General features: G+C 34.8%; 1 protein-coding gene across 1 annotated transcript in view; it reads right to left on the bottom strand.

Annotated features, from left to right (window-relative positions):
• PREX2 (phosphatidylinositol-3,4,5-trisphosphate dependent Rac exchange factor 2) overlaps nucleotides 1-26,091 on the bottom strand; it is a 228,740-nt gene that overhangs the window by 58,453 nt on the left and 144,196 nt on the right. Inside the window, exons 28-34 of the mRNA XM_054590233.1 lie at nucleotides 25,732-25,814; nucleotides 24,917-25,007; nucleotides 24,151-24,279; nucleotides 21,377-21,418; nucleotides 11,947-12,164; nucleotides 8,241-8,343; nucleotides 2,092-2,235 (exon numbers count right to left, since the gene is read on the bottom strand). Of these exons, the coding sequence (XP_054446208.1) occupies nucleotides 2,092-2,235; nucleotides 8,241-8,343; nucleotides 11,947-12,164; nucleotides 21,377-21,418; nucleotides 24,151-24,279; nucleotides 24,917-25,007; nucleotides 25,732-25,814 (810 nt within the window). The remainder of the gene's footprint in view (nucleotides 1-2,091; nucleotides 2,236-8,240; nucleotides 8,344-11,946; nucleotides 12,165-21,376; nucleotides 21,419-24,150; nucleotides 24,280-24,916; nucleotides 25,008-25,731; nucleotides 25,815-26,091) is intronic.

Here is a 26,091-nt window from a genome sequence, read left to right as displayed (position 1 = left end):
CATCCCAGAATATACTCCATTTGGAATCTCTTCCGCTTACCACCATTTTCAGATTACCAGAGGGTAATCTCCTCTGTCCACTGGAACCAGGGCTGTATTTACTGTGCTTCCCTCAAACTGATGAATACTGAGAGCTCCTCATGGCTCCTCACAGAACTTGTATGAATGCAGAGGAGCTTCTGCAAGGTCTTTCTATAAACAACCTTATCAAAGAGAGATTTCCTAATGAGACCAGCTATTTTCCAGTCTTCTTTACCTGTCTGTGAGCTCCACTGCAGAAGTATTTCCACTGGTGCCTATTCAATTCATTTTTTTAATATTTTACTGCAGTATCAATGTTTGCTGTAGCTGCTCTTTAAATCACATTTTTAAAGTGATATTGTAACTTACTGAAATAATAAATATTCGGGGACTCTTTTTAAATTTGTTTTAGCCACTATTATAAATTAGAGGTTACTTGCAAATTATTTTTTTCCTATGCACATGTTATTGGTTATGAATATTCAGCTATTTATGGCTGATATGTCACACATGTATAATTTTTTTAGGAAAAAATGTTTAATGCCATCTGTCATTTCAGTAATGATCTAAAAGACAGAATTTTTTTAAAAAAGAAACAAAAGAAAAGGGAAGAGCCTTTAACAACTGTAAGCTCTTGTTAAACCCTATAAAAGTTAACATTCCAGACAGACCAGCATCCTTCCCTCTCTTCTAAAGCTATGTCTCTATAATGGCTTTTTGCATATTCTAAACTGACCTATTCTCCTAGCATAGCTCCAAAGATCTATTTTTGCTCAGTTTTTTTTTCTTTTTTATTCTTTTTATTAGAATCTTGCATTACCATTTTTAAAGGAGTACTACAGTCCTAGCAGTACTCCTAAAAAAAAAAGAGAGAGAGAAGGAAGAAAGGAAGGAAGGAAGGAGGGAAGGAAGGAAGGAAGAGGGGAAAGGAGGAGGGAGGGAGGGAAGATTGGAAGGAAGGAAGGATGAAAATACCTTCTAATAACCCCTAAGATATTCTCCTCACTGAAATTTTCCTCTGCTTAAATGTACTCTTGCCAAGAATCTGTTCACAGGGGTCATTTTAGAATTAAAATATACAAGGTTTTTAGAATTAAAATAATACGCCTGTGGTAGAAGCAGATTTTTCACTTGGTAGTGAACTTACATTGTATATGCCTGTCTGTTCTTCAGTTACAGAGGTCGATTGTATTCCTCTACTTTTCTCATTTTTTTATTGGAATATAAAAATTCCACAGCAAAACCAATGCAGATCTTGAAACTCAAAAGAAAAAATGAAATGCTCTACAGTACCACTCAGAAAATTGATATAATCTTGTGACTAAAGGATGAATTAAAAAAAAAAAAAAGGCATAGACCAGAGGAAACTGCACAATAATCTGGACTTCTGATCTTTTCTAAGCAGCAACTATGACTCCAGAAATAAAAAAAGATCTGGGACATTTCTTTGGAAACCAGTTCACTGAAAGAATCTTCTAACTCATGTTAATCTTAATTTCTTCTTTTGCAGTCGAAATTCATTGCTCATTGCCAAAGACTATTTATATACAAAAGAAATACATTTTACTGACAAAACTAACATAATACAGGAAAATCTCAAAGAATAAAAAAATCATCATTAATCACCCAATTATACCAAAAGCATTTTACATACATATAAATACATATATGTATGACATAGTTGAGACTGTAATATAAGTTCTTTTTATAATTTTCATGTACATATTGTTAACCTTTTCCTGTCATAAAATATTTTAATCATATGATTTTATTGGTTCTACTATCATTTATTTAAGCCAAATTAATTTAATTTATTTTTATTTCTTTCAACCACTCATGTCTTGTTTCTCCTTTATAAATAATGCTGCAATCTTACTTTAAAATAATTAAAACATACATGATTCTTTCCTTAATAAATATTCCCTGAAATAAATATATTATGTAGACACCATTCAAGAATTTTTTAATTAAAAAGAAAACACGATGATCATTACAATTAAATTTATTTTCTAAAATTGATCAAGATAAAATAATTTAGGTATGTGAAATATAAAAAGGGAAGCAGCTTACCTTGTGCAAAAAGAACAGGGTGAATTTTGAACCCTCCTCCGTTTTTCAGCCGTTGTGGCAGTTGTTCAAAATGATAACCATCAATGTAGAAATAAACTTTCAGGGCTTGCCGGCTTCCTTCCACTTGATATGTAAGAGGGACATCTAAAGTGACATTTAATGTTACGTTATTTCTTAAAATCAGGATATGCAATATAGTATATTTATTAACTTTTAAAAAGAATCCTGAAAATTACTAGAAACTAAATATCTTAAAAGTACCCATGTTTATCAAGTTCAGCATTATTTAGGGAAAGACTATAAATCACATTCTCATTAGCTAAAGCAACTGTACTGTATATAAAAGCCTGCAAGGGGAAACTTTGTTTCACTTTGACACACCAGATGTCTCACTTAACTAAATGGGAAGTTAAGCTAAACGTGCTTTGGAATCACAATCTGTAAGGGCTGCTGCCTCACTCATATTTTAGTCAAAATTAGTCCATGGGGTACACTTTGTAAGTAGTGTGCAAGAAATTGGGTACATCACATCTATTCTCAAAATCAGCATGGGCTTCGCATGCTCCGTTCCGTGAGCCCCAGATCAAAACTAGATTGTCTGCTGATTCCCAAGAGTCTATGGAGATTATCTGTCCAAATTCTTTTAGCTTTTTTTCAATATCCTAAATTTATTTACTCAAAAAGAAAAAACTAATTTGAAGAGCTAAAATGCTGCAGGAGTATTTCACAGGGCTGTCATTAAACCTTTTCATTTTATGATACGTTGCCATGATAAATAATTTCTACATGTTAAAAAAAAGAATGTAAAATCTTTCCTAAAAGCTAGAATAGACACATGAACCAGTTTAAAAATAAGGTCAAAATTTAGTGGGCGTTTAATATATGCTTTTGACTCAATATTTATTTCTAATCTGCTTCTAGAAATAAAACTGTACAAAAATAGAGCTCAAGGTTAAATACCATTAAGAACAGATTCCAAATTTCTTGTTAAATGTACGGTGGAATTCTGCGTATCAATAGAAGCATTGTATTAAAATTTACAAGTGTCTTTCATACACACACTAATAATGTTTATTCTATTTGTGTTTCTGTTTTTTAAGGGAGATGAAGGACTCTGGTTTCAGAAAAGGAATAAATAAATTTCTCAGTTGAACAGTTGGAAATTAACTACATTTTAATGGTTGGGAAAATCCTTTTTGATTTTCCTGATTCTAAAATAAAGAAAAAATGGTACATGGCCACCAAAGAAAATACAAATTTATATTGCATATTTTAAATCTTGGTATCTTTCAGCTCCGCTTTTAATACAATGTCTTTCATATATATTTTAATTTTGTTAAATTCCATCCTTTTACTCTTTGGCACCTATGTAGCCAATCTCTGCATTACCAAACAAACAATGTTATTGAAAGGAAAATAATAATGCAGCAGCTGAGTTCCGTATTATAGGACTAACAAAGAACAAATAAAGATGATTTACCACAAATTAAGAAACTAAAATGAAAATAATCCAGTATATTGAATTTAAAATGAAGGAAAAGCCAGGAGTACTACATAAAAGAATGGAAACCCATTTTTCTTGAGGTATTAGGTGCATCTGAAAAGCTTATGATAATGTGGAGTTGAAAATCGCTGCCTTTTTTTTGTGGAAATGTATCAACTATGGAAAACAAACTTGATGATTAGGTCTGTAATGATTAAAAGCTTCAGAAACATTACTGCTTAAGGAAAAGGTCTCTGGTTCCATCCTATAGAGAGATGCACCCTTGAGAGACGTTTCAATGGCAGGACCTAATCCCTGTAAACATGGAATGGGCCCATGAGTTTGAGAGTTTAAGTCTTTGACTAAGAAGTTGTTAGTTTCCTTTGCCTGAATTGTTCTTCCTTTCCCCTTGACAGGGTTGGGTCTTTCTTATCCTTCAATCTCAGCTTAAAAGCTACTTCTGCTGAGTGCCCTTCACTGCGGACTTCTAGCAGGGCCACCTCACCCTTCTTCTTCATGCCTTACTTATTCCCTGCACAGGATTTATCACGTCCCTAATTGTCTTTGTTGTTGACTCCTTACTTGTTGTCTTCCAGCTAGGCTATGAGCTCTGTGAAGACAGAGACATGTCCACCTAATTCACTACAGCACCCACAGCTCCAAGCACATATGGATAGAGTGGAGGCTCAAAAATACTCATTCCTCTAATAGTTCCTATCAAATTACCTTTATCACAATTGAAAAGGGGAAGGTCTGCTGTCATTTTACTATTCTCCAAAAACACAAAGATTTTCCACAAAATTTAAGTATATAAAACCTAATCATTTACCTCCTTTATTCTTCCTTCACCAATTACATAATACAAGATGGGAAGTATCTTGTACTTTCCTTATACTGAAGTGGGTCAGATTGCCGATTTACTCCTTATCTCTCATGGTCCCGAAGCTTTATGCCAACAGGGACTTTGTTTCATTTAGTCATCATGATATCCTCCAAACCTAGGTTAACACTTAGCATGTTGTATGTGCGTAATAATTATTTCTTTCAAGAAAATAAACTGTCTTCAATCCAGACATTTGAATTCAACTTATTTGGCATATCATATTTCTTCAGAATCTCAGCATTCTTTAATCCAAAAAAAAAATACTATGAGTAATGCTAAAAATGGCTTTTTAAAAAGAATATGAAGTAGTAAAGCAAGGAGAATGGATTAGAATATTTACTGTGAGCCTTATATAATACTAGGACTTTGAAATATATTATTTTATTTAAACCTCACAAGCCTGTGAGTCAGGGAAATCTAATATTCTCATGTTTGTGGATAAGAAAGGAACCAGGATTTGAACTAAGGTTTCTTGACTTCAGTGTCGATGTTCTTTTGTTCTCTTTATATCTTCATGCTTCCACACCTCTGCACTTGGTTCTTCTCTCACAGACATTCAGCCAACTTGCTTTCATTACAATGACATCAATTACCTAGTCAATCTGACTTCTTGGCTTCTATGCTTATAGAAATTAAATCACATGCAATGAATGATAAAGCTCTAGTTTTCTTACCCCACATAACTAAGATGTGATGACCCTTGGATACAGAATAATTCTCTTCTTTCCTGATTATATCATTCTAATTAACTTTGAGAATGATAACTATAATCCTATCATTGCTATTTTTAATTTGTTTGGAATATCTAGTAATGTAGTAGTAGAACTGACCTTTTACTATGTGAGGTTATGCTACAGGGAAATACATAATAATGTACTGCCACATGTATCTCACAGTTTTTGTGTTTATCACAGGTTCATCTACATTTACATACTAATGTTACTTAACGGTCTTAATTATTTTTAATAGTATATTTTCAATATGCCAAAGTTAAATTTCTCATAGTGGATATGTAATCAGTAAATACTTTATCAAGCTTATAAGAGTAATTCCTCTTTGGCTTGTTCAACAAGCCATTCATTAGGAATGTCATATTTAAACCATGGAAAACAGTACTCCTGTGAGTTTACAGTTGCTTAGGCAAAGTTTAGGGGGAAAAAAAGCATTGTCATATTGCAAAATAGAGTTTCTTTACCTTCAGCAAAGTTATGCCTACATTTCATTTACTCAAGTAAATGAAAATATATTCTATTTTATACATGCCCACAGAAGATTACATAATTTGTTCAAATAATATTATCAAATAATTCCATTTATCAGACAAATTCTCCCATGAATATCACCTCTATTTCTAACATTTTAATTCATGTTCTTGTCCTCTCTCATTTATCAGTGAAGGTGAAACTTTAATAAAAATTCTGTTCTTTTACCTTCATAATTTAATACCTACAGAATTAATGACTTTGCCATCCCCACAGCCACGCTCAAGGCCACGTCACCACCATATTTCACTTGGGTCACTGCAGTAGCTTCCTCACCCCTCTCCTCCGGCCCCAGTAACGGTCTGTGCAGCGCAGCAGCCTGAGGCAGCCTTTCACAGGTAAGGCAGGCCATGTCATTCCTCTGCTCCATGGCTTCATCAGAGAGGCAATGCTCTCTGAATGGTCTGGCCTCCTCTTCCCTCTTATCTCCCACTCTTCTTCCCCTCTGTCCCTGCACTCCAGCCACACAGGCCCCCTTGCTACTCTGAGAGCGGGCCACGCCGTTCCAATGAGTCTGGGGTGCCTCCTTCAAATATTTTCATGGTTCACTCCCTGAACCCCTACAGGTCTTTGTTCTCCTCCCCACTAAGTCTTCCCGCCCTAGTCTGTTAAACATTTGCACTGTTTCATCAGCTCCTTCACTTTCACCCACTGCTCTCTTCTATTTCCAGTATATATTCATTGTATTATCTTCTAATTTATTATTAAGTTACTTCATTTTGTCTCGCTTATTATTCATATCTCACCACTTGAATATCAGCTCTGTGAGTTATCTGTCTGTTTAGTTCTCTACTGAATCCAACACCTACATTAGTTTTTGATCAGAGTGGGCGTTCAAGGAATTTTTGATGAATGAGTGATTATCATTGTTAAGTCAGATCACTCATTACATGAATATTTATTGGGTCCCTATTTATTGTGTCAGACATTAGAAAAGTAAGAACCTTTCCCAGCCCTGAAGGAGTTAACATCTACCATAATACATAAGATCTTTACACTTACGAAAAAACAAGAGACAGAAAAATAACAAACTGCCAAATATTTCTTGGACTCATAGATAAATTTTACACTTATTTATGATAATGTTGAAGTAGTAGATAAGTGATAACTTGCAGAAACTAAAAGATATAGAGATTAAACACTACTTATTGCTATTTCTCCCACTGTAAACTTCTAAATTACTGCCTTTATTAAGTATAATGATAGTAAATTGTTAAATCAAAAGAATACTTTTCAATCCTATTTATTAAGTAACTTCTTTGCAATGTTAGATACAACTATGTTCTGTTGAAGTTCTTCCTTTCATTCTTCACACTAAGTTTGTTTTTCCTTCTACTTTCATAATCATAACCTTTTTGCCTGTAGCAGTGAATATACTTAATTGATATTTGTTCATGCATTTCCTTGGAAAAAAAACTGTTGTCTTTTCTGTTCCAGGCACTTTCTTGGGTGCTAGAGATACAACAATGAAGAAGATGGGAAAAAGTTTTGCCATCTGGATATTGTAGGAGATAAATAAATGAATCAGGATACTTATTGTGATTATAATTATACACATTAAAATTCCTGACACTCAAATGAAGTGATTTCCAATTTTCATTTTTAAATGCAAAAAATATAGAATATGTGTCTACTTCAAATTAAATTATAACTTTTATCAATTACTGTCAGAACAAATGATTATAACATCTTTCTGAACTGGTTTGGATCTAAATTTTATAGACTGTGAGCATAACATAGGTCTCATCTGTTTCTTATTGGCACTAAATACTTGTTTTCTTCACCTGCTAACACATTCTCTAAGAAACAACTGAAGATAATGAGTGCACACAATTCAAGTAATTTTGCTATATATTTAAGAAAAAGTTTTGGAATCTACAGGGCTTAACCATTCAGCCAGATATATTAGAGCAGTCCTTTTATTTTTTTTAAATCTTGATATAAAAGCAGTACAAAGAACAAATATTCTATGATCCTATTTATATGACGTACTTAGCATGGGCAAATTCATAGAGACATAAAGTTGAATAGAGGTTATAAGGGACTGGAGGAGGGGGTAATAGGAACTTACTGCCTAATGAGTATGGAGTTTCTGTATGGAAGAATGAAAAAATTGTTGGAAATGGTTGCACAACACTATGAATGTACTTAATGCCGCTGAATTCTACACTGAAAGTTGGTTACATGGTAAATTTTACAGTATGTAAGTTTTACTGCAATAACAAAAATAAAAAAAAAAGAAGGGGAGAAAATTTCACTAGCACAAAATTTGATATACACACTCAAAAAGTTTTGGTGGCCAAACTAATAGGTAAAAATAAAAATTTAGAATTGTCTGTAGATTTAAGTTACATACACTTTTTATCCCTTCCAAATTGCTATTATTATTTTCCCTACACATGATATTTTATATAAGACAACTTAAACTTTATATTAAATATATTCATATAAAAGTATTACCCTACGTTGTTTTATGCCAAAGAAATTCTATAAAATGCCTATGAAACATTTAACTACGTACTTGCAACCAGCGGTTCCTCTTCTGATGGTTTAAAGTAAAAAGAAACCTTTTCCAAATCAAATAATGCAACCAGTGTATCTTCTAGCATGGCTTGTTCATCTGTCTAGAAAGAAAAACAAACAATACATGATGTTATAGGATTGTGTAGAACATAACATAGCCCAGCTAGCCTCACCTAGCATAGAACACCATAGCATTGCCAGATCCAAACTAGCTTCACTTGTGTTTTATTCACATACAAACCAAATTATCAACACTTAACTAAAAGTTTGCTGCCTTAAATAGAATGAATAAATCTCTCAAAATTATAAATTTTGCTCACAGTTTTATATTTTTATTTTCTCAGTTATCTAAGTGGTTCTACACAACTCTTCAGTCTATTTTGTAGTAGAGTCTAATCATATTTATTTTGTTTATACTTACAAATAAATCTGTACCAAAAAAAAGCCATTTCCCTCTAAATTTCTATAATCTTGTAACAGCTGAAAAGTGAAAATGTTGTTTTATTAAAAAGCCAAAACACATAATGGTCACCCTATTTTACAATAATATAACCTATGCATTATTCATTTTGCAATTTATTAAAACTGTAATAAAGGCAATTTGCATGTGTATGATGATTTTTCTTTCAAAGGGCTTAGGGATAAAATCATTTTCATCTCGCTTGCCTTTTTGGGGCCTTAACCTAGAACCTTGTGAATGTGAGATCTGATTTGTTTTACAGCATGTTATTTTCCAGCTTAGGCAGGTAGGGCGAGACATGGTAACACGTTCAGTGCATGTCTCAGCAATATCATCTTCCTAATGCTAGATTCTGGCTTTCCTATGAGCAGTGTATTATCCTATCCAGAGTCTTTTACTAATTTCCTCATGAAAGAATAATGAGTCTTATCATATATGGCCTCTCTTTTAAAGGTGACATTTGTTTCCTTAAGAATGTCAATGATCTTTTATAATATTAACAGGCTTTACAGATACCTTTTAAAAGTTGTTCTAAGTTTATAGCTATATTTTTGGGGCAGTATTAGTAGAGACTGCAGGAGAAATGGTAAAGAATTTTCATTACTGAGTAGAAACCGCAAAGTTAAGAGAACTATCACCTTTAACCTGGGTGTGGTACTTAACATAGTGTATATAAGACAGGGAAAGTTCTGGATAAATGTTTATTAAACTGTTCTTTCTTAAAGTCCTTTAAAGCAGTAGAAAAATGCCATGAACAGAATGGAAGGACATGACTAAAGAATCAGCATTTTTCCAGCTGAGAGGAACACCCCACACACAGGAAGAAACATCACAAAGGGGCTGGCCTCTGATCGCTTAAGTGCATGCCACAATGCCCCACTGATGTGACTCACGGCTCACCCCAGTGACCATGACTGTGCCCATAGCTACGGGGCACACAGGCCGCCAGAGCCTGCAGCTCCCCTCACAAGCCCCTGATAGGAGGTCTCTATGCTCTGGTTTCACAGGCAAAAACACTATGGGTTTCTTTGATTTTTTTTTTCTTGCAACCTTTGGATTTTTAATCAATTCTTTAATAAAATTAAGTGTTTTGCAAGGACAACATAATGAAAATACAGCTTTCTTGAGATATAATTCACATACTATAAAATTTACATACTACACAATTCACATAATATAAAATTTACATTTATAAAATGTAAAGTGTACAGCTCAGGGGTTTTTAGTAGATTCACAGAGCTGTATAACTATCACCACCATCTAATTTTAGAATATTTTCACCACTCGAGAAACTTAATACCCAAAGCATTCACTCCCCACATTCTGTCCCCCAATTCTTAGCTCCAAGTAACCTTGGCCTACTTTCAGCCTCCAAAATTTGCCTATATGGTCCATTACATAATAATATAATCACATGGTATATGGTCTTTTGTAACTTGCTTATTTTATAATGTTTTCAACATTCCTCCATGTGGTAGCATGTACTAGTACTTCACTCCTTTGTACTGCTGAATAATATTCTATTGTATGGCTATACCACAAGTTGTTTATCCACTTGTCAGTTCATGAACATTCAGGTTGTTTCTACCTTTTAGCTATTATGAATAAAACCATCGGTATACAAGTTTTTGCGTACAAGTTTTTGCATGAATATAGACTTTCATTTCTCTTGGGTATTTCCTAGGAGTAAAATTTCTGTGTGATAAGGAAATATTGTTCCAAAATTGTTCCACTCTTTTATACCCATCACCTCATTGACAGTTGTGATTGACTGTGTTTTTGGATTACAGACAACAACATCACACATGACAGAGTATCTCACTGTACTTTTGAGTTATATTTCCCCAATAACTAATAATGCTGATCATCTTTTTTAATGCTTTTTGGTAATTTTATATATTCTCTGTAAAAACAACCACTCAAATCCTTTGCCCACTTTTTGAGTTGCCTTTTTATTGTTTAATTTTAAGAATTCATTGTGTAACCTAGATATGACACTTAACCTTTATATAAATCAGATATATGAATTATAAATACATAAAATTTCAAATAAAATGAAGTTTAAAGTTAAAATACCTGTACTTGATTAGACAATGACAGTGTGAAAGTAAGATTCAGAATAGAAATAAAGCCTTGTTCAGTCAACACTTAATGCTTACTATGTGTTAGGAAGTGGGCTTCCTATGTTATGCAATGGGGATTAATTAATATTTATTTTTAAACATTTTCAAAAGTTCCCTACTTTAAAATTTTCATTAAATTTTTCATTTGGTTGTATTAGCAGTCTTTTCAAAAGAATCTAATTGTTTCTCTGAAGCACACTGAGGGGGCTTCCTTACCATATCATTCCAGAACCTTTTATGATCATGCAGTACAGTGATTACCTCCCTATCCACAATGTCATTGAAGAAAATCCTTACTTTGACGTATAAACTCATATATATTGTTTAAAATCTTAAGCATTTTAACTTGTAGCTTCATTTTCTGTGTACTTTCAACAGATAAAATAGCATCTCATGTTCAAAATCACAATTGCTTTCAACTAGCACCTTAAGTTTATCTCTAAAAGTTTGATATATTTGCCTTTAAACATCATGACAACTATCAGAACTACAGAAAGTATGTGTGAAAAATCTCTAGGTTTATCACAGTGTTATTTCTCAAATATATCAAGATGTTTTCTTTATACCCACTGTGGAATGCTAATGCACAAACACGGAATACTCTACAGTAGTAAAGGCAATGTTCTTAGACTTAACAGGACAAACATGCACACAAAGGAAGGAAATAGAATCATTTAACACATGGAGATTTTAAACAGATTGTCAGACAGTATGATATGCAAGTTGTCGGAGCTCTCTATCAAGAATACTCCAGAATATCAGCCTCAGTGGGAGGTGAGGTTCCATCACATGCTATTTTTTCTGGACTGAAAAAAAGGACCTGTAGCAGAAAGACTTTCATTCCTCTGATGACCTTTTCAGTCAGTGCTTAGGGATGCAGGAACTAATAACAGATGGAGGCTTTCTTGGCTGTTAGCAGGCACTGAGAAGAGATAAAAATCAGGGAAGAAAACATTCCTCCTACATGCCTATAAAAACTATATTTGCCCATGGAAAAATATATTCTTTTGAAGTAGCTGAATGACTGCTGACACAATAATGAATAACTGCTTTTATTTGGGAATATGCTGCAACGAATGTTGCAGTTGACACAGACAGTGGTGTGCTCTGCGATTCCTTACCAAGTTTGGTGACAGAAGTGACTGAAAGTGGAAAAGAACCCCCGCATTAGCAATCTGGTCCAGCCACCTCCTGCTGGCTTCCCATGTTTCCATCTCGTTCTCCTTGCTGTTGTCAAACATCTGGTTTAAGGCTGCCATGAGCTGCTCGGAGAAGGCACAGACTGTGGCCACGAGGCTTTGGCAGAAAACCATGTCTCTTCGGAGCTGGGGCTCACTGTCTGTGATCCAGGAGAACATAAAGACGGTTTTGAGAAATGTCATAGGACTCAGACAAATCCATTCAGCATTTATGTTTGTCGTTATGCCCCCCTTTCACTACCCTCATGCCATGTGAGAAACGCGAACTTGAGTTCGCTTAAGGAGCACATGCACTTCAGTAGATTTGTTTTTCAGAAATTACTAGACCCCCAAAAATATTTAGACACATTAAAATAATTTCTCGTAATCGATGTCGTGGTTTTATTTTGTAATTACTAATTGCCTAAAAGCCAAGGGAAAAAATTAAGGCTTTATTTATTTACATTTTTTTTCCCCCTCATGGTCCACAATTTGCATTTGTTGCAAGAAACTTTCTGAAAGGAAACTCAAAGTCCAATTTTTCAGTTTGTACTGGCAAACAAAATACAGCGTTATTAATACTAAATTTTTAAAAACTGCCTACTACACCTATTGAAGTATTTAGGTGAAATGCACTTGGGAAAAGAGTATCAATGTCTAATTGTTTGTAAAAATAAGCAAACCTATATCTCCTGAATTTACTACTCAACTTCACAAGTTATAAATATGTCCCATTCATAAACGCTTATATTGCTTTAAAATAAGTAATGCATTTACAGTTTTAGCACAAATTGATTTTTCCTAGGATTCTTATTCTGCAGTTGACTGGAGTTTTCACCAAACCACTTTGTGGGGACATTCACCGTGTGAGCTGCCAGTCCTGGGCCCCAGGTTTGTCAGAGGAGAGGAGCTGTGCTCCTGAGAGCCTGATCGCAAATGGGTAACTTCCTGGGGTGGTTGGAGATGTACAAACTACATAAATAATATAACGCCAAACCATATACTACATACATTGAAAGATCACTTATACTAGAAGAAAAACAAAGGTAAATGTAGTCATATTCCTAAAAGTCTATTGAATATTTTGAGGGCTCAGAATCTTCTGAAATACCGTCAATATGAGTGTATAACATAGCATAAATGCGGCCTTTATTCAGTGTTGAGTTCTTGCTTTGTTGATAAAAACACATAATTTTTAAGCTGTTTACCAAGAATATAGAACATCTGTTTTTAATAACCATAAAAGTCATGTGTACACATAATGTAAATTAAAAATATTTAATTTTATAATAAAATATTCATTTATTAGGTTAAACTATAAGAACTTGCTATTTTAGCAGGCCAAAGTAGTTTAATATGGCCGTTCCATATGGTTCAACTTATTAATTTAACCAACAACATCTGTTAGACATTTTCCTTAAGAAGTTATATACCATGTGCCCTGTTCTAATAGGTGGAAAAGTATATTTTATAAGTTAGTATAAAATAGCTAAACTGGGAAAAAACTCTGTCCAGTTCTCAATTAAGCAAAATGCAAAACACTTACTTTGTTGTTGTGCATAATTTCTAATAGAAAGTACCCATCCAATAAATATTTACTGAATTAATGAATGAAAATAGTAAATTGTAGAGCAACTAACAGACCAATGAATTAAGTGAAATGAAAATATCTGAACTCATTCTCAGGGTTCTTAAAATGCCAGAATTTAGTTTGATTTAAAAGGATATTTCAGACAGCATTTAGCCCAAAAGTGCAGCTAGGGGACTGAGGTTCAAGACCAAGAATAAATAAGTAAAAATTGCTCTATACCTTCCTTGAACATTGTTGCTTTGCTTTTAAAAAATTATTTTTTATTTTTTAAAATTTATTGATTTGAGTGAGAGAGAAAGAAACATCAAATTGTTGTTCCACTTATTTATGCATTCATTGTTTGCTTCTTGTCTGTGCCCTGACCAGGGATCAAACCCACAACCTTGGCTTATCAGATGGCACTCCAATCAACTGAGTAACTTGATCAAGACTACTGCTTTGCTTTTATGTTGTCGAATAAGAAAGCAGAAAATCTGGGGCAATTTTAAAATACACTTCAATATTCTGGCAGGAATATTCCTACCTATAACCTGAGAATAATTTCTTAATAAAAATCTAAGTGGAAAGAAAGTGCTTATATGAAGACTAGAAGGTTAGTGTCTGGAGAAGGAAAGATCTGGTTCCACTGTGAGCTTTAGACCTTTGCCACTAGTAGAAATAATTATTTCCAAATTGCTTTTGAGAAGAAATTCCCATATTTCTTCTTATTTTATGTTAAAACAAATACTTAGATGTTTCTCCTACTCTCTGCTTCTAAGTTCTGTATGTATTTTAAGCCAAATTGAAATTTGCATTCAGTCTCATTATCAAATCAGAACTAATCACACAAAAGCTGTATTTGTTCATTAACTCAAACTTTTAACAATGATTGCCCCACAGGAATTAAACAGTGTACCAATTACTGCGGGTATAAAGAAGTTTGAGTTGAGGCCTTGCTGTGTTTGTGTTGTCAGCAGCTTGAGAGAGTGGACAAACAGGACGCCTTCAGACCACATAGCCACTGAAATCTTAAACCAATGTATTTTCAAATAAAACACATGTAATAAATGCTTATTACTTCATGAGGTGATTTCCAATTGTCACTTTCCAATTTTTAACAGAGCAAATGACTAGTCTGTACAGACTTCAAAATGCACATCATATATCAAGAGCTTTCCAAGTGACTTTTGATGTGTTATTATCTCCCGATGAGTAACAAGGGTGGAAAACTTGAGTAGCAGAAAGGGGTCCCTATCTATACCCAACTTACATTTACAGCTTCTCAACACACCACTTCCATCCATCCCTGACAAACCCGCAACATTCTTCACAAGATAGTTGTGAGAATGTAATATAAAGCAATGTATCTGGGACTACTAGCCAAGATGGAGGTGTAGGTGGATGCACTTTGCCTCCTTGCACAACCAAAAGAAGGATAACAATACATTTAAAAGCAAAAAATAACCAGAACTGCCAGAAAATTCAAACTGTATGGAAGTCCAACGACCAAGGAGTTAAAGAAGAAACATCCAGACCAGTGGAAGGGGCAGAAATGGGCAAATGGGGCCAAGAAGACACATCGCAAGGCTGTGGCTGGAGGACCATGAAGGCGAGGTGGCAGCTGGTAGACAGGGCAGTCCCACATTTGCATGTGGATAAACCAGGAGGAACAGTTGGGGAGCAAGACAGACCCCGCAACCCAGGGTCCCAGTACAGGAAAAGAAACCCTCAAAACTGCTGGAGGTAAAAACCTGTGGGGGTTGCAGTGGTGGGAAAAACTCCTCACAGGAGAGCTCACTGGAGAAGCCCACAGGGTCCTAAAATATACACAAACCTACCCACGAAGGAATCAGCACCAGAAGGGCCCAATTTGCTTGTGGGTAGCGGGGGAAGTGACTGAAAGCCAGCAAGGAGCCAAGCAAGCAGCATTGTTCCCTCTTGGGCCTCTCCCCCACATTTAGTGTCACAACCCAGTGACCTGGGTTGCCCCACCCTGGCGAATACCTAAAGCTCCACCCCTTCCAACATAGCAGGCCTGCTGAGACGAAGAAATATGGCCCAAAGGAAAGGACAGATCAAAGCTCCAAAAATAGAACTAAACAATTAACAGATAGCCAATTTATCAGATACACAGTTCAAAACACTGGTAATCAAGATTACTCACAGAAATAGTTGAGTATGGTCCCAAAATGGAGGAAAAGGTGAAGACTATGCAAAGTGAAATAAAGAAAAAGGTACAGGGAATCAACAGTGAAGGGTAAGAAACCAGGACTCAAATTAACGATTTGGAACAGAAGGAAGAGAAAAACATTTAACCAGAACAGAATGAAGAAACAAGAATACAAAAAAATGAGGAGAGGCTTAGGAACCTCTGGCACAACTTTAAATGTTCCAACATCCAAATCATAGGGGTGCCAGAAGGAGAAGAGGAAGAGCAAGAAATTGAAAATTTATCTGAAAAAATAATGAAGGAGCACTTCCCCAATCTGGTCAAGGAAATAGACTTACAGGATATCCAGGAAATTCAGAGAGTCCCAGAGAATTTGGACCCAAGGAAGCACACACCAAGGCACATCATAATTACATTACCCAAGATTTTAAAGATAAGGAGAGAATCTTAAAAGCAGCGAGAGAAAAGGAGACAGTTACTTACAAAGGAGTTCCCATAAGACTATCAGCTGGTTTCTCAAAAGAAACCTTGCAGGCAAGAAGGGGCTGGAAAGAAGTATTCAAAGTCATGAAAGGCGAGGACCTACATCCAAGATTACTCTATCCGGCAAAGCTCTCATTTAGAACGGAAGGGCAGAATAAGTGTTTCCCAGACAAGGTCAAGTTAGAGTTCATCATCACCAAGCCCTTATTACATGAAATGTTAAAGGGACTTATCCAAGAAAAAGAAGAAGATCAAAAACTATGAACAGTGAAATGACAACAAACTCACAACTATCAACAACTGAACCTTAAACAAAAACAAAACAAACTAAGCAAACAACTAGAACAGGAACAGAATCACAAAAATGGAAGTCAGAGGGAAGGGGAAGAGGGAAGAATGGAGGAAAAGGTACAGGGAATAAGAAGCATAAATAATAGGTACAAAATAGACAGGGGGAAGTTAAGAATAGTATAGGAAATGGAGAAGCCAAAGAACTTACATACACTACCAGTGGACATGAGCTAAGGGGGCGGGAGGTGGCAATACTGGTGGGTGAGGGGTGCAGGGCAGAGGATGGATAAAGGGGAGAGAAAAAAATGGGACAACCGTAATAGCATAATCAATAAAATATATGTTAAAAATAAAAGTTATTTCATAAATAAATAAATAAAACAATGTATGTGAAAGCAGCCAGAGCAGTTGCCGTACAGACCTCTCTGAGCCACACCGTGCTGTTTAGTGTTCCTCAAATGTGAAATTCCCCTATAGCCCACAGGCCTCTGAAGGCAGGCCCTTCTCTCCTCTCTACCAGCAAACTTTATCTCATTGGTCAAGATGATGGGGGACCTCAAGAGCTGGAAAATTTTAGTTTTAGATAAGAGTTAATAAGCTTAGTAGTTAATGCATGTAAAAAGCTACTGTTTCAGAAACTGAAGGTACAGCCCACCCTGACTCCAGGAGACCACATGCAATTTGACCTCTGTGCTCCAGAACAGAACATAAGCAATCAAGATGGTGCCTGAGCCACTGTGTTCCAGGGAAAGACATCCCGCCGCCCAGGACACAGATAAAGAAAATCACCAGGACACAGGACCCAGGACCTAGGTAGAAAATCACCGGTCTGCGGATGAAAGGATGTTAGGGAAATTGCTGGACTGAAGCTTTTATCTGATTAATCTCTTTTCCTGAATTCCAAATCCCTTACCTACACTTTTTCCTCCTTATAAAAAAGGCTGGCTTGAAAGGAAACGTAAGATGGTCTCTTAGGGCGCATAATCCCCTGTCATCTCAGATCGCTGGCCATCTGACTTAAGCCCAGAAAGACTCAATCCCTGTCTCTGCTTATTGAGTCTGGTGGTGACAGGCAGCATGGACACTGGCTTTTCCAGTTTCAAAAAGTCAACTCACTGAACATCTATAGGTATTTCAGGTGAAGTCTAATGGCAAGTACGTGGCTTGGCTGTTTTTTTGACCTTGAGAGGTCTTTTTAAGTTAAGGCTGAAGATGCCTCGTGAAAAATTCCAACAAAGCAAATTTAAAAGAGCCTATGTGGTTAATTATTATTCTTGCTGAACTTACAAAAAATCAGGCCAAGTTTATTGAAACTAGACTTATTCTGCAAATAAGCCTTACTTTGGCTATTTGATAAAAATGACAGTCATTTTAGAGAGAAAAATGGTTTAATAGAAACTATAATATACCTTTATGGATATTAGATTTTTGTGCTATTCATTGTCTTCTGAGGTTTTTAAAAAATCTTCTACCTATAAACTGGACAGGATCCTGGATTTTTCTAGTTTTCTTAAATATCTGGCTGTAATCCTCCAAAGTAACATTTTCATTTTCCCATCCTTTGGCTTGGAATCAGAGAACTAAACTGCCCGTTTCCAAGGCCACGCAAGCTAAAATGGGACAACCTGATACAGACCTCAGAAGCATAACAATAGGTCATCTATGGACAATCTTCACAACCTTCATGCCTGTTGTAGAAAGCTCACCAGGGACATTCGAACTGCAGACCAGCAGACTCAGTCAGTCACAGCCTGACTCCACTCCAGCTGAAAGTTTTCAGACAGACATCTAGAAATCTTCTTGACTGCCTGCCTTTATAACGCAAGAAACTGAGATGATAATCTCCTCCAATTATTAACCTTTGTTTTTCTTTTGTTTCCATAGAGATGCCACATTACATACATGATTGCTTATAGCATCAGCTTAACTTTGGGAGCCCACCTGCATCACCACCTCCTGAAATGAGACACAACTATTTATCCGAACTGAACTTTTCTCAAAACTGAGATGGTTTGATGAGATGCAGAGCAGTCTACCAACCCCAATTCAGGAAGGAACTACGGGGGGTCCAGAATGAGTCACCCAAGATGTGCCTCTGAGCCATTCAGGTTGTTTTGAGATAAAGGCAACTTTAGTAGCCACAAGCTCAGGAGAAATTTCTGCCCTTTTATTTAACTACCTAGATCTTGAATAGGAGCCTTGCCTGTAGGTCAGGGAAAACTTAAGATTACTAAATATTTGTTCTCCTTACCTTGCAATATTCCTTTGATGCCCCCAAAGTGCATTCATTTATCCGTAGCTCAGAATGTCTTATATACCTCAATCCTCCTTTCTTTCTCTGAAGCTTTCCTTCATATGCATCTCCAAACTATTAATGTATGTAGAGTTCCCATACACATGTATGTATTAAATTTGGTTATTTTCTCTTGTTTAAAAAAATCATCTAGAAATGTATTTATTATGGGTATCAAATTTTAATCCTTAAGTTCTGCTTTCACGTATGTATTCAGCATTTTCCAGCCAATAATTCTCTCTTTCTGGTTAGTTTCCCTATGAGGATAAATCTATTCTACAGTAATTGTTACTTTTGTAAATTATAAAGTAATGATACATGGTTCTACCTTTAAAAAAACTTCTGAACTATTAAAATATTATCTCCCCTTGTGACATTTCGCCTCTCCGTCAGGAAGCATTGTGCACTTCTATGTGCCACCAGGCCTGGAACATCCCTGTACTAAATGGCTAATGACTTATCCTTGTGAGAGTTTGTTTACTTGGTTGTGAACCTCGGAGACCATCAGCAAGAAGGCCAGAGGAAGTGGCAGATAAAATACACTGTGTGAATTATTCATGAACTTTAGAGGCATATAATCTGTTTTTTTCTACCCATTTCATCAATTTCAAACCATATAATGCTAACTGTTAGATTCTTACATGTAAAATGGCATATTCTTACTTCTTAGATCTGCAATAACAATAAATGAGATACAAACATTTAGAGCAATTAGCAAAGTGAAGTTTTAGCAAAGTGAAATTGGACAGTATTATTACAGTGATTCTTCTTTTCTCTAGCACCTAGCATGGTGCCTGGCAATGAGTGGGTATGCGGTTTCATAGCTGAATGGAGAGTGAAGGCATGATAAATAAGGAAACCAAAAGAAGCTAACCCCCAGCAAAAACATATAGGTCTTTTCCTTTTGATTCTGCAGCTGTTTGAAATTCAGAAGTGTCCATCCTTTCCAAAGCTATTCTTATTCTTCGTTTTTATTGATAAGAACTACAGCAAGAATCACGAGTGCTGCTTCCAGCATAAGAAGAAAAGCAGAGAACTGTATTTTTTTTTTTTTTTGGTGACAGCTTGTTTATTTCTTTTGCAGAGTAAGTATTCTCTTGTAGTAGAAATATACTAAAATATTGATTTTTCAAAACTTATCAAATGATTCTGTTTCATTTCAGCCTACATAAACCAATTTTCTACAAACATGTTTTAAAATATTAACACATTTACTCTAAACTGTTTTAAAAGGTCAAGTTTCACAGTTAGCTAGCTGGACTAAAAAAGTGAGATGGTTTCTAGATACACAAGCAATCCTGGTCATTTTTCTGAGATGGTAGTGAGAAAAAAAAAAAGCAAAACAACAAGAAACAAAAAGAAAAGATTAGAGAGAGACAGGAATAAAAGTGAGTTAAGAATAATATTTAGCAGACACAGTTCCCTTTTCAAGTGAAGAGTGTAATTTCACAGCCAACAATATGGAGTAATTTGGTTATGTTTTGGAGCCATGCTATATATAAAAGGGAACAAAGAGCAAGTGAATAATGTAGAAAAAAAAGTAGAATTATGACAAGAATAAAAAATAAAATTGAAATCAAAACAAGGATCTGTAAGAACAGCCATTTGAATATTAATGAATAAAGTAATACATTCCAGGACCACTTCTGAAATTGGCATAAGTTTGAATTTCAGATCTGCCACCTATTACTATTCATGTATTCAATAAAGCATCTATTTGCCTAATCTTCCAGATGCTCAAAAATATGTTGAATGAACACCATGTAGTAGTTATTAATCTGCCTGATTTTTAATTTTGTATTATTTTTAAATTTCTGTTATTAATCACTTGATTATTCATTTTTCTACTTTTAAAACTGGAAAAACAATAATATTGTCACACAGTGGTTGTTAGGACCGATGGAATACATAAAAATTAGGTCCATCAACTATGTGGTTATTAGTAAAACTTAAATGTAAAAAATTTTTGGTATTATCATTATTCAATCAAAAAGCAAAGCAAAAATATCTTAAAGGCAAAACCCAACAAACAAAAAGGCCCTCGTGGTTAACTTGGCCTCTCCTTTCATGTATTTATAATTTAAAGTTTCCAACTGGGGTAGATGGTGAAAGCAGTCACAAATCCTTCCCCTGCCTCCATCCATGCCCTTGCAATGTGATTTTGAGATTAGACTCCTCCCATCAAAAGCATAGTCCATTTCCCCACTCCCTGAATCTGAGCCCACCTACGTCCTTGTTCATATATAAAAGTTAGACAGTTTCTCAATATGTCCCATTTGCACAATTAACTTTACCAAACCTGCTTCCCTTCTCTTTTTAAATTGTATTCTATATAAATGTTTATATGTGTTTTCATGCTTCTATTTGTAATTGAAGATAAGTATGCGTTTTTGTGTTTTTATTAAAACTAAGTTTGTTTGTTTTTTTATCTTTGCAAGACTCTAGAGAAGGTAGGGATCATATTTTCAACTATTTTGCAGAAGGCATTACCTTGATATCTGTCATGAGACTTCTAAGGTCATGGTCTACAATAATTTTAAATAGTAAAAATTATGAAAAATATTACCTGAATATTCAAGAAGTGCCAGTAGTATCCTACACTTTACCTCTGCGGAGAAAAAAAGAAACATACCAGTTAACTGTTCAGTCTTTTTCTGCCACATTTTAACTGTACTTTAATAAAAGCTAGCACAATCTCACTATATGAGATAATAAAAGCCCCATTCGCTTGAAATGCTATTCTTTCCTACTTGCCTATATAAATTTTACATACTATTCAAGACCCTAAAATGCATCCTAGCTCTGAATTATGTGAGCCTATGAAACATTATTCAGATCCTGCTAACTCTGTAGGTCTTCCTTAGCTGTTACAGTTTACATGGTACTCTCTAAACGTCTACAGCTGGCAGAGCCTTGATCAATAAACTATCAAACTGTATTTTTCTTAGTTATTTAAACTTTTAAAGATCATGTAAATAATATGTACAGTTATATATATTATATATTAGAATTATAGTTTTTATATAATTATATAGATTATTTTTATAGGAAATATAGAATATGTTTAGTCTTCCTTTCCTAGCTGTAAGTCAAGATACTGCCCTAAAAGACATAAAATTACTAAATGTTTCCAAATACTCATCTTCCCAGCCCATCTCCAGATAGGGTCAATCACCAATGTTCCATAAATTATGCGAATCAACTTCATACTCATTACTATGTGTCTAATGAATTATGTGTCCATTTACTTCCAACTGGCAAATAGTTTACTTGCAATAGGTAAATATAAAATCTACAGAGTTCTTTACATGTCCAAGGTTATGGGAAACAACAGGTTAACTTGCATCCTATTCTAGATAACTTCACAATAGTCAGAGCAACAAAATGAACAACAAGAAATGAAGAAAACACTTGAGAGCATTAAATTTTACAAGTGAGACTGTAAAAACAAAGGATTCCAAAGTCTAAATTTCTTAAGCTTATCAGCCTTTAAAAAATATAATTATCATTTTTGCTATTCATTATTTTGGGGAGTTTTTAAGTGTGATGTTATCATGTGCCACAAGTAACCATTATATATGTAGCTATAAAAGAAAAATACAGCCAAGAAATCCAGCTATCAAGAACAAAACATTTCATCACCCAGTAGAGTAGCTATGATTTATTTGGAGTTTTTCACATCTATACGAACTCCTCTTCTGATCTCTAAACAATACCTAAGCTGTTATATTTGAGTACATGTCTAGGCAGAAGACTTAACAATCACAGAAAAAGGCCCCCCAAAATGAAGAAACTGAGGCCCAAAGGGGTTAAGTGACAGGCTCAGACTCTATTGAGTTTAAGAGCTATTTTTTATCAGTATTGTTAAAGGGAAAACAACAGACCCAAAATGGTGTCACTTGTGCTAAATCTCATGATTCCAAACCTAGGTTTAACACCTGACTTAATTGATGTTTCAACCTTTCCTGGAAATATAACCATAATCAACCAGTCTGGAATTTCCTGGTCAAGCAACACTAAGGCAATCTGTTGAGTGAGCCCACGCCACCCCTCAGAGACAGAAGAGGCAGCCTGCATGATGAAAAACCCTTGCAGTTCCCTTTCCTCCAAAAGAAGATGTCCTGGTCTCTTCTTTCATTAACAGCTCCCTTGCTCCACACTTCTTCCTATACAGACTTTCCACCTTGTACAACCCCTCATAGTACCCTTGTAGTCTCTAGATGAGATGCTGCCAGATTCACAAATCACTTAATAAAGCCAATTAGATCTTCAAATTTACTTGGTTGAATTTTGCTTTTTCACAGTATTAAAAAAAACAAAACAAAAACCCAGTATATAAATCTAATTTACCCTAAAATAAAGGTAATGACTGGGGTTATGTTGTAATTTTGCTGAATAGTATTTACCACATCCAACTCACATACAAATGACTGTGGAATAAAAATTTAAACACAGGTTTACTACTTATTTATTTTATAGGTTCCTTGGCATTAGCATTACTAGCATTTCGGGCCAAGTAATTCTTTGTTGCAAAGGACTGTCCTGTATATTGCAGACATTTCAGTAGTATCCCTGAACTCTGTGGGCCAAGACCATAACCACAGTTGTGACAACCAAAAATACATCTCCAAGCACTGGCCAAATATTGGGAAGAAAATCACTGAATTGGACATGTTAAAAAAGTAAACAAATTTCTCATTTCACCTTTTTCACCATAACCATGTTGGAAACTCTCAGAATTTTCTACTTAACAACTCAGACCCTAATCGTACCATCATACTTACTGAAATTGTCTCAAAGTTATATCTCTAATTACAGGTTGTACTAATTATAGTGTGTTGAAGAAACACTGTTATGGTGGTTTATAACACCATCGACTCAGACAAGCAATTCTGAAAAACAAACTTAAAAACAAACTTAAAAACAAATGATGCAGCCTATGTCATTTTGTTGATTCTCATACCGATGCACAACTAACTTTTTAGACTTTCCATAAAATTTAGCTTCATGTCTTTTGTGAATCCTGTAGAAATTTTTCTACTGATGTTTCCTATTGTAAACTATGAAACTCTCCGCATGTTTCATTTGTCTTCGTAAGTATGAACCCTTATTTTATTCACTAATTCTCCATGATATAGATCATTCAGATGCTTGGAACACAAGGTTCTACAATCTTATTCCTTCTTTCTGTCTTCCTCCATCATACTTTACAGTCTTTTTATTTTCCTTTTAACATGAAACACTGAAAAAATAATCACAACATTACTGAACTTTTGGTTTTAATGGGTTTTTTAATGACTACTGCTAATGTCATGAAATGTTCTTTCCTTTTGTCCTGACCTTCAACAAATTTTCTGATGTTCTGAGCAAGATTCCGGACGCTGCTGGGGAGATTCCAAGGATCTTGCTTGATGTGAAGCCTTAACCTTTTTGGACAACTCAGCTTTGGTTCCATTTCCTGCTGAAATTCTAAATAAACACACAAAAAAGATCTCTCTTAACTCTCAACTATTTACCAGTTAGCAAGATTATAACCTTCAGAATCTTCTTGTTTTCCTTGCTATTGTCCTAAATTATTATTATTGTGGTCATTTCTTTAGCTATATCACAGGCGAAAAATGTGTTAAATCCTGAAAGCCAAACTTTAATATTATTTTCTTACAAATGTTTAAACAAAGGAGAAAGTTTAAATGAAAAACTATATTTTAAATATGCTAAACTAGATGTTGGAAATGGGAAGCCCTGGATCCTGTTCTGTTTGCCCTCCCGCATCCCCAGCTCCCCTCCCGCACCAGGGAGATGCTCAGGTTAGTACCACAGCTTGGTTGCAGCCTAAGCGACTCAATACTTACATCTTTTCAATTAGCTTATTTTTTTATTCAGTCTGGCCCCAATAGGCATTAAACATTTTAACATCCATAGCATCCTAAAAGATGTTATACTGATTTTTTCCTTATCTATAAAAATTATCAAAAAAGTAGTAGTATTGAGTTATGAAACATGAGCAACCAGAACTTTTCTTCTTGTACTATACTTTTGTTTCATAGCTATATTGTCTACCACTTTGTTTCCCAATTGTTTCTGACAGTTATTTTTTAAACCTTACCCTGTAATCCTCGACCTGGGGTGAAGTGCTTGGTTTGCTCAAAGGCTCTGACCACGGCTCGCCCTTTTAGGAGATTGGTAATCGAATCCACCTGTAAAATGGTAGACATTCTAAAAGTTACATAGTCTCATAACATAACATATTTTTCCAAGAGTAAATCTTGCAACATATTTTTTCCTAAATATGATTATTTTGAAATCTCATAGTTCTTTGTGAAATCTACCTTTAACTAAAGTACTGGAATAAATCACCTGGTAACATTTGCAACATTTCTTACTATCCTACCATATATTAATATAAAATATAAATTCATGTCACAAAAGAAGTAAAGGTTCTAGAGTTATTAAAAAGAACTAAAAGTTATCAAAATTCTTTTCAAAGTAGTAAAAGCTTCTAAACTATACATTTTGGTTATGGATATAAATTTTTTAGGAGTATAAAACAGCAACATGAGCCCTGAGACAAGCTTGTGCTTTTTGAAATTAAAAATAAAATTGAACAGGAAATGTCATGAAGGATTCTGAAAACCCATAAATAAACAAACAATAAAATGAATAACTCTTGTGTGTATCACTCTTTATAGTTTTCCCAAGACTATAAAATACTTGACATCACAATAATCCTTTGGGTTATTTGCCTGAAGGAATATTTATTCCCATTTTAAATTGTGGAAATTGAGGTAAAGTGGTGGAGGAACAGATTGAGGCCTTTTTATTCTAATTCCAAGTTCTTTTCAGTATGTCTGAAAACGATATTCCTGATAGTTTAATCTACAGAGAAAATACCCACAACTGTCCCAATCATACCAATCATACCTGGCTGAAAAGATGCTCAAGGCAACTGTGTATCTTATCCTGTTTTTCATGAGAAATGCGAACACTTAGTGGAAGTTCATCACCTAGATATAAAAATAATCATTAATCTTACGTTCAACATTCCAATGTATTTTAATATAAATTTTAAAATTTAAACACAAGCTCTTATTCCATACATTAGTTCTCATGTTCAGAAAATGAATTCCAAAAGATTTCATAGCTATGAGGATAGCAGCTTATTGATCCTTGGAAAGTGAGGTAACAGCGGGCCACACAGAAAGAACGCTGCACTATGCTAATTCTTTCAAATGGCACATTTCTCTAACTGTTACACGGTTGAAATAGATTGCAGATTTAAAA

This window comes from Pteronotus mesoamericanus, unplaced genomic scaffold (genome assembly GCF_021234165.1).
Source record: "Pteronotus mesoamericanus isolate MK-2021 breed Mesoamerican mustached bat unplaced genomic scaffold, CSHL_Meso_final scaffold_174, whole genome shotgun sequence".
NCBI lineage: Eukaryota > Metazoa > Chordata > Mammalia > Chiroptera > Mormoopidae > Pteronotus > Pteronotus mesoamericanus.
This window is presented reverse-complemented; position numbering and strand designations above follow the sequence as displayed.